The 14,208-nt window shown below is 49.1% G+C and overlaps 1 protein-coding gene across 2 annotated transcripts in view; it reads right to left on the reverse strand.

Annotated features, from left to right (window-relative positions):
- The window catches only part of cop1 (COP1 E3 ubiquitin ligase), a 380,546-nt gene that overhangs the window by 179,828 nt on the left and 186,510 nt on the right, over positions 1–14,208 (reverse strand). For both annotated transcript variants that reach the window (XM_072511804.1, XM_072511803.1), the window contains exon 5: positions 9,642–9,761. In XM_072511804.1, coding sequence (XP_072367905.1) covers positions 9,642–9,761 — 120 coding nt within the window. The remainder of the gene's footprint in view (positions 1–9,641; positions 9,762–14,208) is intronic.

Here is a 14,208-nt window from a genome sequence, read left to right on the forward strand (position 1 = left end):
ATTCTGGATATGAGCGAAAGTAACAGGGTAGTTATTATGGGAGACTTTAACTTTCCAAATATTGACTGGAAAAGATATAGTTCGAGTACAATAGATGGGTCGTTTTTTGTACAGTGTGTGCAGGAGGGTTTCCTGAAACAATATGTTGACAGGCCAACAAGAGGCGAGGCCACGTTGGATTTGGTTTTGGGTAATGAACCAGGCCAGGTGTTGGATTTGGAGGTAGGAGAGCACTTTGGGGACAGTGACCACAATTCGGTGACGTTTACGTTAATGATGGAAAGGGATAAGTATACACCGCAGGGCAAGAGTTATAGCTGGGGGAAGGGCAATTATGATGCCATTAGACGTGACTTGGGGGGGATAAGGTGGAGAAGTAGGCTGCAAGTGTTGGGCACACTGGATAAGTGGGGCTTGTTCAAGGATCAGCTACTGCGTGTTCTTGATAAGTATGTACCGGTCAGACAGGGAGGAAGGCGTCGAGTGAGGGAACCGTGGTTTACCAGGGAAGTGGAATCTCTTGTTAAGAGGAAGAAGGAGGCCTATGTGAAGATGAAGTGTGAAGTTTCGGTTGGGGCGATGGATAGTTACAAGGTAGCGAGGAAGGATCTAAAGAGAGAGCTAAGACGAGCAAGGAGGGGACATGAGAAGTATTTGGCAGGAAGGATCAAGGAAAACCCAAAAGCTTTCTATAGGTATGTCAGGAATAAGCGAATGACTAGGGAAAGAGTAGGACCAGTCAAGGACAGGGATGGGAAATTGTGTGTGGAGTCTGAAGAGATAGGCGAGATACTAAATGAATATTTTTCGTCAGTATTCACTCAGGAAAAAGATAATGTTGTGGAGGAGAATGCTGAGCCCCAGGCTAATAGAATAGATGGCATTGAGGTACGTAGGGAAGAGGTGTTGGCAATTCTGGACAGGCTGAAAATAGATAAGTCCCCGGGACCTGATGGGATTTATCCTAGGATTCTATGGGAGGCCAGGGAAGAGATTGCTGGACCTTTGGCTTTGATTTTTATGTCATCATTGGCTACAGGAATAGTGCCAGAGGACTGGAGGACAGCAAATGTGGTCCCTTTGTTCAAAAAGGGGAGCAGAGACAACCTCGGCAACTATAGACCGGTGAGCCTCACGTCTGTAGTGGGTAAAGTCTTGGAGGGGATTATAAGGGACAAGATTTATAATCATCTAGATAGGAATGATATGATCAGGGATAGTCAGCATGGCTTTGTGAAGGGTAGGTCATGCCTCACAAACCTTATTGAGTTCTTTGAGAAGGTGACTGAACAGGTAGACGAGGGTAGAGCAGTTGATGTGGTGTATATGGATTTCAGCAAAGCGTTTGATAAGGTTCCCCACGGTAGGCTATTGCAAAAAATACGGAGGCTGGGGATTAAGGGTGATTTAGAGATGTGGATCAGAAATTGGCTAGCTGAAAGAAGACAGAGGGTGGTGGTTGATGGGAAATGTTCAGAATGGAGTACAGTCACAAGTGGAGTACCACAAGGATCTGTTCTGGGGCCGTTGCTGTTTGTCATTTTTATCAATGACCTAGAGGAAGGCGCAGAAGGGTGGGTGAGTAAATTTGCAGACGATACTAAAGTCGGTGGTGTTGTCGATAGTGTGGAAGGATGTAGCAGGTTACAGAGGGATATAGATAAGCTGCAGAGCTGGGCTGAGAGGTGGCAAATGGAGTTTAATGTAGAGAAGTGTGAGGTGATTCACTTTGGAAGGAATAACAGGAATGCGGAATATTTGGCTAATGGTAAAGTTCTTGAAAGTGTGGCTGAGCAGAGGGATCTAGGTGTCCATGTACATAGATCCCTGAAAGTTGCCACCCAGGTTGATAGGGTTGTGAAGAAGGCCTATGGAGTGTTGGCCTTTATTGGTAGAGGGATTGAGTTCCGGAGTCGGGAGGTCATGTTGCAGCTGTACAGAACTCTGGTCCGGCCGCATTTGGAGTATTGCGTACAGTTCTGGTCACCGCATTATAGGAAGGACGTGGAGGCTTTGGAGCGGGTGCAGAGGAGATTTACCAGGATGTTGCCTGGTATGGAGGGAAAATCTTATGAGGAAAGGCTGACGGACTTGAGGTTGTTTTCGTTGGAGAGAAGAAGGTTAAGAGGAGACTTAATAGAGGCATACAAAATGATCAGGGGGTTGGATAGGGTGGACAGTGAGAGCCTTCTCCCGCGGATGGATATGGCTGGCACGAGGGGACATAACTTTAAACTGAGGGGTAATAGATATAGGACAGAGGTCAGAGGTAGGTTCTTTACGCAAAGAGTAGTGAGGCCGTGGAATGCCCTACCTGCTACAGTAGTGAACTCGCCAACATTGAGGGCATTTAAAAGTTTATTGGATAAACATATGGATGATAATGGCATAGTGTAGGTTAGATGGCTTTTGTTTCGGTGCAACATCGTGGGCCGAAGGGCCTGTACTGCGCTGTATTGTTCTATGTTCTATGTTCTATGTTCCCTGCCTCATTGCACCCATGTCATCCATCACCTCCCTTAACCCAATCGGGGCCCCCAGCCCCTGTACCCTCTCCCGATTCCACCTTCGGGAACGCAATCCAGGAACCTTCACATCCCCTCCTCCTCGATCGGGGGCTCCGACTCATACAGCCTCCTATAAAAGGCCTCAAATGCCCCCTTCACTCCCTCTGGACCCATCTCCCTGCCACTCTAGTTTAAACCATGCCGAACAGCACTAGCAAATACCCCTGCGAGGATATTGGTCGCAGTACTGGATGAGCTGAAGTTTTGTGGGTACAAGATGGGAGGACTGCCAAGATGGAGCATATAGCAGAGGCCACTCAGACCATCATGCCTGTGCTGGTTCTTTATTAAAGCTATTAGATTTCTCCCATTCACCTGCACTTGCTGTTAAGTACTTATCCATTTCCCTTTTGAATATTGCTGTCGAATTTGCTTTCACAAGCCTTTCAGGAAGTGCATTCCAGATCACTATAGAAAAGTTACAGCACAGAAGGAGGCCATTCGACCCATCTTGTCCATGCCAGCCCAAGGGCACCCTGGTGCCCTTTCTAATCCCATCTCCCTGCACATGGCCCATTGGCCTGCAGCTTAAAGCATTTGAGCAGATCCAGATGCTTTTTAGAAGGTTTTCGGGTCTCTGCCTCCACTACCAACTCAAGCAGTGAATCCCAGACACCCACTGCCCTCCGCATAAAAGATTTCTTCCTCATGTCCCCTCTAATCCTTCTGCCATTTACCTTGACTCTATGTCCCCAGGTTCTAGAATTTTCCACCAAGGGAAACAATTTTATTCGGACCACTCTATCTCTTCCCCTCATAATTTTGTACACCTCAATCAAGTCACCCCTCAACCTTCTTTTTCCAAGGAAAATAACCCCAACCTAACCAATTATGGTCCTTACTCTGTAAAAACATTTTCCTCAGTTTCTTTTGCCAATAATTTTAGATTTGGGCTGTCTGGAAGACAAGGAAAATATGATTTAGGCCATTCTGCTGTTGGAAAAGGCTTCTCCATCCCAAGTCTATCAAAACTCTTTATTATTCTGAACAGCTTGATTAACTCTCCTCTTAATCGATCAGCTGTCCTGCATTTGGTAGCACTCTTCCGGAAACTCAAGGTACACTCCAAAGACTTGACCTCAAAAAGCACTTTCAGAATGCTGCTTTTTCAGATGAAACATTAAAGACAATCCTCGTCTACTCACAAAATTTCCCATGACACTATTTTGAAGAAGGGGAACAACCCCAGAGTCCTGGCCAATATTTATGAACAATCAACATAGCTGAAAACAATAGATTTTATTGCTGTTTGTAGGACTTTCAGACAGATGTGGCAAGTACCATTCGTGCCACACAAGCGCCAGGCAATGATTAATGATTAATCATTACCATCTTCATGATTAATAGGGGATCAGGGGTTATGGGGAGAAGACAGGAGAATGGGAATGAAAATTATATCAGCCATGATTGAATGGCGGAGCAGACTGGATGGGCCGAATGGCCCAATTCTGCTCCGTGTCTTATGGTCTTATCTCCAATGAGAGGATCGAATCATCTCCCCATCACATGCAACGGTATCACCATCTACAGGGTTACCACTTGTGAGCTCAATCCTGGATATTGTCCCGGTCTTGCTGCATTTAGACATTAACTGCTTCAATACCCGAGAGTCGCTATCGGTGCTCAACACTGTACAATTGTAGCCATCAAAAATGGCCTCCCGCAAAGAGTGATGGGAAATGTGGTCAAACTTGGGACACAGACAAGCTGCAGTTTGTATGTTTGCAAACTGCAGCCCAGACTTTATGCAGAAACTCACACCTGCAAATGGGCCATTAAAAGGCAATTAAAGGAACAATGGGACAATCAGATCCATCACATCATTACCCAAACGAAGCTGCACCAGCCCTTGCTCGGAGCCCTCCCAGGATTGGCCAGTGTGTGTGCCCACCCCAAAAGTGATATGGCAGCCCCTGATTGGGTGTGACCGATCAGAGGGTGGACCCTGAGCAATTGATTTGACAGTGACCCAGAAACCGCCCACAAAAGGGGCAGGGGGAAACTCAAGCCGGTTAAAAGGCTGCGCAGCCATCATTTCTTTCTCTTTTGGACCGGCTCTTGCACCTGACATCCGAATGCAGCACCAGCCAAGATCAAGGGCCCGCGACATCCATTGAGGGACAACAATCAAGAACGGTGTTAGTTTATAGTCTTGGTGTGCATGAACGCATTTACTTAAGTAAATAACCTTGTGTCTAATAAATAAATTCTGATTGAACTAAAATACTTGTGTGATTATTTGTCCACCTTACGGGTTAAAACACACACTGTGGTTATAAAAGAGCAACAAGTCATCAGCAAACATCACCACCTCTGACATTATGTTGGAAGCCATGATGTCAAGATGCCGGCGTTGAACTGGGGTGAGCACAGTAAGAATTCTTACAACACCAGGTTAAAGTCCAAAGGTTTGTTTCAAATCACTAGCTTTCAGAGCACTGCTCCTTCACCTGAGGAAGGAGCAGTGCTCCGAAAGCTAGTGATTTGAAACAAACCTGTTGGACTTTAACCTGTTGTAAGACTTATGTTGGAAGGAAGATGAAGCAGCTGAAGATGGTTGGGACTAGGACACTACCCTGAGGAACTCATGCAGTGATGTCCTGGAGTTGAGATGATTTAACTGGGCTAGCCATATAAATACTGTGGCGACAAGAGAAGGTCAGAGGCTAGGAATCTTGCAGCAAGTAACTCACCTTCTGGCACCCCAAAGCCTGTCCACAAGGCATTTGGGGCAGCATGGTGGCACAGTGGTTAGCACTGCTGCATCACAGTGTCAGGGATCCGGGTTCAATTCCGGCCTCGAGTGACTGTGTGGAATTTGCGTTTCCTCCGGGTGCTCCGGTTTCCTCCTACAGACCAAAGATGTGTGGGTCAGGTGGACTGACCATGCTAAATGGCCCCTGTGTGTCCAGGGATGTGTAGGTTAGGTAAAGGGGTTGGTGGATAGGGCAGGGAAGTGGGCTTGGGTGGAGTATTCTTTCGGAGGATCGGCGCAGACTCCATGGGCTGAATAGCCTCCTGCTGCACCGTAGAGATTCCACGGTTCTAAGTCAGGAGTGTGATGGAAACTCTCCACTTGCCTGGATGAGTGCTGCTCCAACAACACTCAAGAAGCTCAATGTAATCCAGGACAAAAGAGCCCATTTGATTGGGACCACATCCACCACCTTCAACATTCACTCCCTCCACCACCGACATACAGTGGCAGCTGTGCAACAGCCGTGTGTACGACTACCATCCAGTGACCTTGACATCTATCATTATGAAGTGCTTTGAGAGGTAGGTCATGAGACACATCAACTCTAAACTCCCAGAATGCCTTGATCTACTGCAATTTACATACCACCACAATCGGTCCACGGAGGACGCTATCTCACTGGCTCTACACTCAATCCTGGAGCATCTCGACAACAAGAACTCATACGTCAGACTCCTATTAATTGACTACAGCTCCACTTCAACACCATAATCCCAGCCAAGCTCATATCCAAACTCCAAAATTTAGGATTTGGCTCCTCCCTCTGGAACTGGATCCTCGATTTTCTGACTCATAGACCATAATCAGTAAGAATAATCAATAACAGCTCCTCCATGATCGTCCTCAATACCGGGGCCCCACAAGGCTCCTTACTTGGCCCCCTACTATACTCCGTTTACACACACGACTGTGGGGCAAAATTTGGCTGCAACTCCAACTACAAGTTTGCTGATGACTCGACCATAGTGGGTCAGATCTCAAACAACAATGAGTCAGAGTACAGGAGGGAGACAGAGGACAGAGTGGTGTGGTGTAACAACAACAATCTCTCCCTCAACATCAGCAAAACTAAAGAGGTGGTCATTGACTTCAGGAAGCAAAGTATCGTACACACCCCTGTCTGCATCAATGGTGCTGAGATGGAGATGGTTGACAGCTTCAAATTCCTAGGTGTGCACATGACCAACAATCTGTCCTGGTCCACCCACGTTGACACCAGCACCAAGAAAGCACACCAGCGCCGAAACTTCCTCAGGAATCTACGGAAATTCAGCATGTCCACACTAACTCTTACCAGTTTTTACTGATGTACCAAGAAACAGTTATCTGGCTGCATCACAGGCTGGTATCGCACCTGCTCAGCCCAAGATTGTAAGAAACTAGAGAGAGCTGGGAACACAGCCCTGTCCATCACGTGAACCCGCCTCCCATCCTGAGTGATCCATTATTTCCATTACATGTTAATCTCTTCTGTTATAATAAACAGTTTTAACATTTTTTTACTTTCAAATCTGGTCATTGCAGCAGTCGAGGGCGAAAGATCTCAGGAAAATATACAAATTATTGGTTAATTCACTCATGTTGGACTCTGGAGTCTTTGGGGCTGGAATTGATTGTGCACTCGCCCAAGGTGTCATAAGATCTGGCTATAAATAAACAGTGATTGTGTTTAAAATTACAAATGTATACAGTAACAGAGAGCAAGGAAAATACGGGCGAAAGACAGGACGAACGGCCGAAGCGGAGGTGAACGCACGACGACAACGGCAGCGAAAAACACCCAGGAGAAGCAAGTAACACCAACACCAGATCCATTCCCATATCGTCCTCTCTGTATTGGACATAACTAATGTGATTGTTTCTCCGGCACCCAAATGTACAAGTACCTCCCCAGTTTCACCCCCTCCCCCACAAACAGGTGCCTACCTATTTGTTAAAAATAATATTGCTAACTGTACAGAGTTGTGTTGTTGAGCTAGTGAATATCACACCAGTGTTTTTTTCTCTTCTCTTCTTATATATTATTCTGTGTACATAACGGTAAATATATTTTGTTCAAAAACCCAATAAAAAACATTTCAAAAACACAAAAATTACAAATGTGTTGGCGGCACGCTAGTGCAGTAGTTAGCACTGCTGCCTCACGGCGCTGAAGACCCGGGTTCAATCCGGCCTGGGTCAATGTCCGTGTGGAGTTTGCACTTTCTCCCGGTGTCTGCGTGGGTCTCACCCCCATGACCCAAAGATTTGCGGCGTGGGTGGATTGGCCACGCTAAATTGGCCCTTAATTCAAAAAAAAATAAAAGAAAATAACAAATGTGAGACTATAATTATTGGGCAGCCAGGGACCAAAAAAGGTCCAAATACCAAAAACATTGGGTATTTTTCTAACAATTATTGGTTAATTCACTTGTGTTGCGACTGAGTCAAATGGAGTTGGAATTGACCATGCACTAGCCCAGAGTGTCGTAACAAGGTAGACTGTCCCGATAGTACCTAATAAAGATTATTATGGTACTTTCCCGACTTCCCTTTGTACTGGTGCCAGTGCCCCATGAACTGGAACCCAATTCTATCAGCCCAGTCTTTGTGCCATGCATTAATTTCTTTAGTTTTATTGTCCCATCCTAATTCGTACGTGTTTTAGGTAATCCAGAGGTTATTAGAAGCAGAACCGTTAAGGTTCATAAATTTGATGCCCTGCTCCCCATACTGACGATACAAAAACTATTTTCCCTCTCATGTTTAAGTCACTGTCTATGTGCACAACAATGACAGGATCCTCCTCCTCCCAAAGTTTGTCTCCAGCCCTGAGCAGATGTCCTGAAGCCAGGCACTGGGCCGACAACACAGTTGTCTGGACAAACCATGACCTCAGCCACCTAGAAGGACCAGCACAGCAGACACCACCACCTGCAAGTTCTCCTCCAAGCCACATGCCATCCAGACTTGGAACGGTATCACCATTCCTTCACTGTCACTTGGTCATGGTGCTGGAATTCCCTCCCCTACAGCACTTTGGATGTACCTAAACCACATGGACTGCAACAATTAAAAAAGGCAGCTCACCACCACCTTTTGGGCATCATAGTGGCACAGTGCTTAGCACTGCTGCCTCACAGCGCCAGGGACCAGGGTTCAATTCCAGCCTCGGGTGACTGTCTGTGCAGAGTCTGCACTTTCTCCGTGTCTGCGTGGGTTTCCTCCGGGTACTCCTTTTCTTCCCACAGTCCAAAGATGTACACGTTAGGTGGTTTGGCCATCTTTATGACCGATAAAAGAAAAACTTTAAGGTTGGTTAAACTAAAGGAAGACAAACGAGAGAGCCCAAAGGATATCTCCTTTGATTCCAAGGACAGAAACTGAAAAACTATCCTTGGAGATGCTGTTAAGTGGGGCAGCACAGTGGTTAGCACTGCTGCCTCACAGCGCCAGGGACTCAAGTTCAATTCCGGCCTCAGGACACTGTACGAAGTTTGCACTTGCTCCCTATGCCTGCATGGGTTTCTTCCACGTGCTCTGGTTTCCTCCCACAGTCCAAAGATGTGCATGGCCAATCCACCCCTTAGTGTCCAAAAGGTTAGATGGGGTTATGGGGTATAATAATAATCTTTATTGTCACACGTAGGCTTACATTAACATTGCAATGAATTTACTGTGAAATAGTGTGGGGAAGCCTAGGTAGGGTGCTCGTTCGGAGGGTGAGTGCAGACTTGATGGGCCAAATGCCTTTCTTCTGCACTGTAGGGATTCTATGATGTATTTTTTTTTTTAAATTTAGAGTACCCAATTCATTTCTTCCAATTAAGGGGCAATTTAGCTTGGCCAATCCACCTAACCTGCACATCTTTGGGTTATGGGGCGAAACCACACAAACACGGGAGAATGTGCAAACTCCACACGGATAGTGACCCAGAGTCGGGATCGAACCTGGGACCTCAGCGCCGTGAGGCAGCAGTGCTAACCACTGTGCCATCGTGCTGCCCCAGGATTCTATGATAATAATAATCTTTATTAGTGTCACAAGTAGGCTTAAATTAACATTGCAACAAAGTCACTGTGAAAATCGCCTAGGCATCACTGCCGGGTACACTGCGGGAGAATTCAGAATGTACAATTCACCTAACAAGCACATTTTTCGGGACTTGTGGGAGGAAACCGGAACACCCAGAGGAAAGCCATGCAGACACGTAGAGAACGTGCAGACTCTAAACTTTGCCACAAAACAGTTCATGCCCTCCCCCTCCTTGCTATTCCCTTCTGGCCTGCTTTTTCTCATACCACCTGTTGTCCTCAGGTAGAAACAGAGTACTCACTGCTTCCAGTTGTTGCTTCTTCTGTATAATAAGTTCCAGCATGAGGTTTACATTCGGAAGATCGAGACTATCCTGGTCCGTGATTAACACATCCTGTATCGCCTGCCATCGGTGTCCATTCTAGAACGGAAAGCAGATCAACTTAAAATTCAACAACATTCAAGTCTGCACACAGCATCCCCCACATTGCAGAATCCTCAAAATACTCCTTTCATCTGGTGAGTCAGAACACAATTAGGAACGGGTCATTAAAACCCTTGAGCCTGCTCTACCATTCATTCCATAAGTTTGCAGCCAATCTGACAACAGCCTCAACTCCATTTTCCTGCCTGTCCTCCTGTAATCCTCAACTCCCTTGTCGATCGAAAATCTGTCTAACTCGACTTCCGGTTGCGGCGATGGCCAGCTAAGCCGCACGTTTCGGCGGCTCCAGCTCGAACGGACCTTCGGGCTCTTTTAAGAGCCCCAACGGGGAATTTTTTCGGGACGAAACCCGGTGTGGGGTGAGACAACAGGGAGTCCCCCCCCAACGAAAAAGAAAAATATCGGCGGCGGCGGCCAGATCGCAAAGAATCCTCGAGGACAGGGGCAGAAGGAAAAAGGAGCAAGATGGCGGCGGAGGGAGCCCAGGCGACATGGGGGCCGGACCAAGACGAATTTTGAGACGGTGTGTGGAGCTGCTTAAGAAGGAGGTGCTGGCCCCGATGCTACAAGCAATTCAGGGGCTTAAGGAGACACAAAAGACCCAGGAGATGGAGCTCCGCGTGGTCGAGCAGAAGGTAACTGACAACGAGGACGAGATCCTGGGCCTGGCGGTAAAAATGCAGATGCACGAGGCGCTCCACAAAAAGTGCATTGAAAGGATTGAAGTCCCAGAAAACAGATCACGGAGAAAGAACCTTCGGATCCTGGGTCTCCCCGAGGGAGTGGAAGGAGCGGACGGCGGGGCTTACGTGAGCACGATGCTAAGTTCGCTGATGGGAGCTGAGGCCCCCTCGGGCCCCTTGGAAGTGGAAGGGGCCCATCGGGTCCCTGCAAGGAGACCAAAGGCGGGAGAACCACCTAGGGCGACGATCGTGCGATTTCATCGCTTCAATGACAGAGAGGTGGTTCTGAGATGGGCCAAAAAGGTACGAAGTAGTAGATGGGAGAATGCGGTGGTATGGGTGTACCAGGATTGGAGTACGGAGGTGGCGAGAAGGAGGGCGAGTTTTAATCGATCCAAGGAGGTGCCACACAAGAAGAAGGTGAAGTTCGGGATGTTGCAGCCGGCGCGACTGTGGGTCACGCACCAGGAGAGGCATCACTACTTCGAAACGGCGGAAGAAGCATGGACCTTTATTAAAAATGAGAAACTGGATCAGAACTGAGGGACTGATGTTGGAGGGGAAACGACAATGCTGATGTATATAGAGATGTAAATTGGGGAGGGGGGGACATTGAGAAATGTGGGCGCCGGTGGGGGGGAAAGAAGAGACATAGGCGGGGGATGGGGAATGGGAGTGGGGCGGCAGAGGGAGATGCGCCACGAGGGGCGGGACGGCTCTGGAGGACACGGGGCTTATTGTTCTTGTCCCCGCGCCAGAAAGATGATGGCGGGAAGATAGGCGCAAGGTAGATGGGAGTTCCCCACACGGGTGGGTCAAGGAGAGAGCGGGAGAAGCCGGGGTCAGTTGAAGTCAGCTGACTTTCGGAAGCAATATGGGGGGAGTAATCATGCTAGATGGGGATCTAGGGGGGAGGGGGGGATAACTGGGTTGCTGCTGCAGAGATCGAAGAGGAACTGGTAAAAGAAAAGGTGGTCGGGGCGGGAATGCGCCGCCTGGGGAACGGGTGGGTGCGCGGAACCGGGACGTGGGACTGGCCCAGAGAGGGTGATGGCTAGTCGACAGGGGAGGGGGGCAGGCAGCCCCCCAGTTCGGCTGATCACATGGAACGTGAGAGGCCTAAATGGGCTGATTAAGAGGGCCCGAGTGTTCGTGCACTTGAAAGGACTGAGGGCAGACGTGGCCATGCTTCAGGAGACGCACCTGAAGGTGGCGGACCAAGTTAGGTTAAGGAAAGGATGGGTGGGACAGGTGTTCCACTCAGGGCTGGATGCAAAGAACAGAGGGGTGGCCATACTGGTGGGGAAACGGGTGTCATTCGAGGCTAGGAACATTGTAGCAGACAGCGGAGGCAGATATGTGATGGTGAGTGGCAGACTAGAGGGAATGGAGGTCGTGTTGGTTAACGTATATGCCCCGAATTGGGATGACGCGGGATTTATGAAGCGGATGCTGGGACGTATGCCGGACCTGGAGGTAGGAAACCTGATAATGGGGGCGGGGGGGGACTTCAACACCGTGTTGGACCCAGGGTTAGATAGATCTAGATCTAGGACCGGAAGAAGGCCGGCAGCGGCCAAGGTGCTTAGGGGGTTTATGGACCAAATGGGGGGAGTGGATCCGTGGCGATTTGTTAGGCCGGTGGCCAGAGTTCTCCTTCTTCTCCCATGTTCACAAGGTGTACTCCCGGGTAGATTTCTTTGTTTTGGGAAGGTCACTGATCTCGAGGGTGGAAGGAACTGAGTACTCAGCTATAGCTGTTTCAGATCATGCCCCACACTGGGTGGACCTGGAATTAGGAGAGGAGAGGGAGCAGCGTCCACTCTGGCAACTGGATGTGGGATTATTGGTGGATGAGGGAGTCTGCGGAAGAGTGCGGGGATGTATCGAAAGGTACCTGGAGGCCAATGACGACGGGGAGGTCCGAGTGGGAGTAGTATGGGAAGCACTAAAGGCAGTGGTCAGAGGAGAGCTGATCTCCATCAGGGCCCACAAGGGGAAAATAGAGGCCAAGGAAAGGGAAAGACTACTGGGGGAGATTTTGAGGGTAGATAAAAAATATGCGGAGGCCCCGGATGAAGGACTATACAGGGAGAGGCGACAACTCCAGACGGAGTTCGACCTGTTGACCACAGGGAGGGCAGAGGCACAGTGGAGGAAGGCACAGGGGATGAGATATGAATATGGGGAAAAGGCGAGTCGCCTGTTGGCCCATCAGCTGCGAAAGAGGACAGCAGCGAGGGAGATAGGGGGAATTAGGGATGAAGTGGAAGGCCTGGGGGTGCCGATTGGGGTGGGCGAGGTTACCAAGGGGCTGGGGAACATGCAGGCAGGGAAGGCCCCGGGACCACATAGGTTCCCAGTGGAATTCTATATAAAATATGTGGACTTGTTGGCCCCGCTGCTGGTAAGGACCTTTAACGAGGCCAGAGAAGGGGGGACCCTACCCCCGACAATGTGGATGCCAAGTTGCTGGCAAAGGTGCTGGCAACGAGGATAGAGGATTGTGTCCCGGGGGTGGTGCACGAAGACCAGACAGGGTTCGTAAAGGGGAGACAATTAAATGTCAACGTGCGACGGCTATTAGGGGTGATAATGATGCCCCCAGCAGAGGGGGAGGCAGAGATAGTGGCGGCAATGGATGCAGAGAAGGCATTTGGTAGGGTGGAGTGGGAGTATCTATGGGAGGTGCTGAGGAGGTTCGGGTTCGGGGATGGGTTTGTCAGCTGGGTTAAACTCCTCTATGGGGGCCCAATGGCAAGTGTAGTCACAAATCGGCAGGTTGGCAAAGGTCGGAGTATTTTAACAGGGGAACAAGACAGGGATGCCCGTTGTCCCCATTACTGTTCGCGTTGGCAATTGAACCACTGGCCATAGCGCTGAGAGACTCCAGAAAATGGAGCGGGGTGATTAGAGGGGGGGAGGAACACCGAGTGTCACTCTACGCGGATGACCTACTGCTGTATGTGACGGACCCAGTGGGGGGATGACAGAGGTCATGCAGATATTGAGGGAGTTTGGAGATTTCTCGGGATATAGGCTTAACATGGGAAAGAGTGAGCTTTTCGTGATACACCCTGGGGACCAGAGTAGAGGGATAGATGGCCTACCGCTAAGGAGAGTGGAAAGAAACTTCCGATACCTGGGGATTCAGATAGCCAGGAGCTGGGGAACTTTACACAGACTCAATTTGACACGGCTGGTGGAACAAATGGATGAGGATTTCAAAAGGTGGGACATGCAGCCGCTGTCACTGGCGGGCAGAGTGCAGGCAATTAAGATGATGGTCCTCCCGAGGTTCCTATTTGTGTTCCAATGTCTCCCTATACTGATCACTAAGGCCTTCTTTAAAAAAATAGATAGGAGCATCATGAGCTTCGTGTGGGCAGGGAAGGCCCCGAGGGTAAGGAGGGGGTTCCTACAACGTAGCAGAGACAGAGGGGGACTGGCGTTGCTGAATTTGGGCGACTACTACTGGGCCGCCAACGTGGCGATGATTTGTAAATGGAAGAGAGAGGGAGCGGCGTGGAAAAGGTTGGAGATGAAGTCCTGCAAAGGGACGAGTTTAAAAGCGCTGGTGACGGCGCCACTACCGCTCTCCCCCAAAAAATTTACCACGAACCCAGTGGTGGCAGCAACATTAAGTATCTGGGGGCAATGGAGGCGACAGAGGGGTGTGTTAGGAGCCTTGGTGTGGTCCCCGATCAAGAACAACCATAGGTGTGCCCCAGGGAGGCTGG

The sequence above is a fragment of the Scyliorhinus torazame genome, chromosome 7, assembly GCF_047496885.1.
Source record: "Scyliorhinus torazame isolate Kashiwa2021f chromosome 7, sScyTor2.1, whole genome shotgun sequence".
Lineage (NCBI taxonomy): Eukaryota > Metazoa > Chordata > Chondrichthyes > Carcharhiniformes > Scyliorhinidae > Scyliorhinus > Scyliorhinus torazame.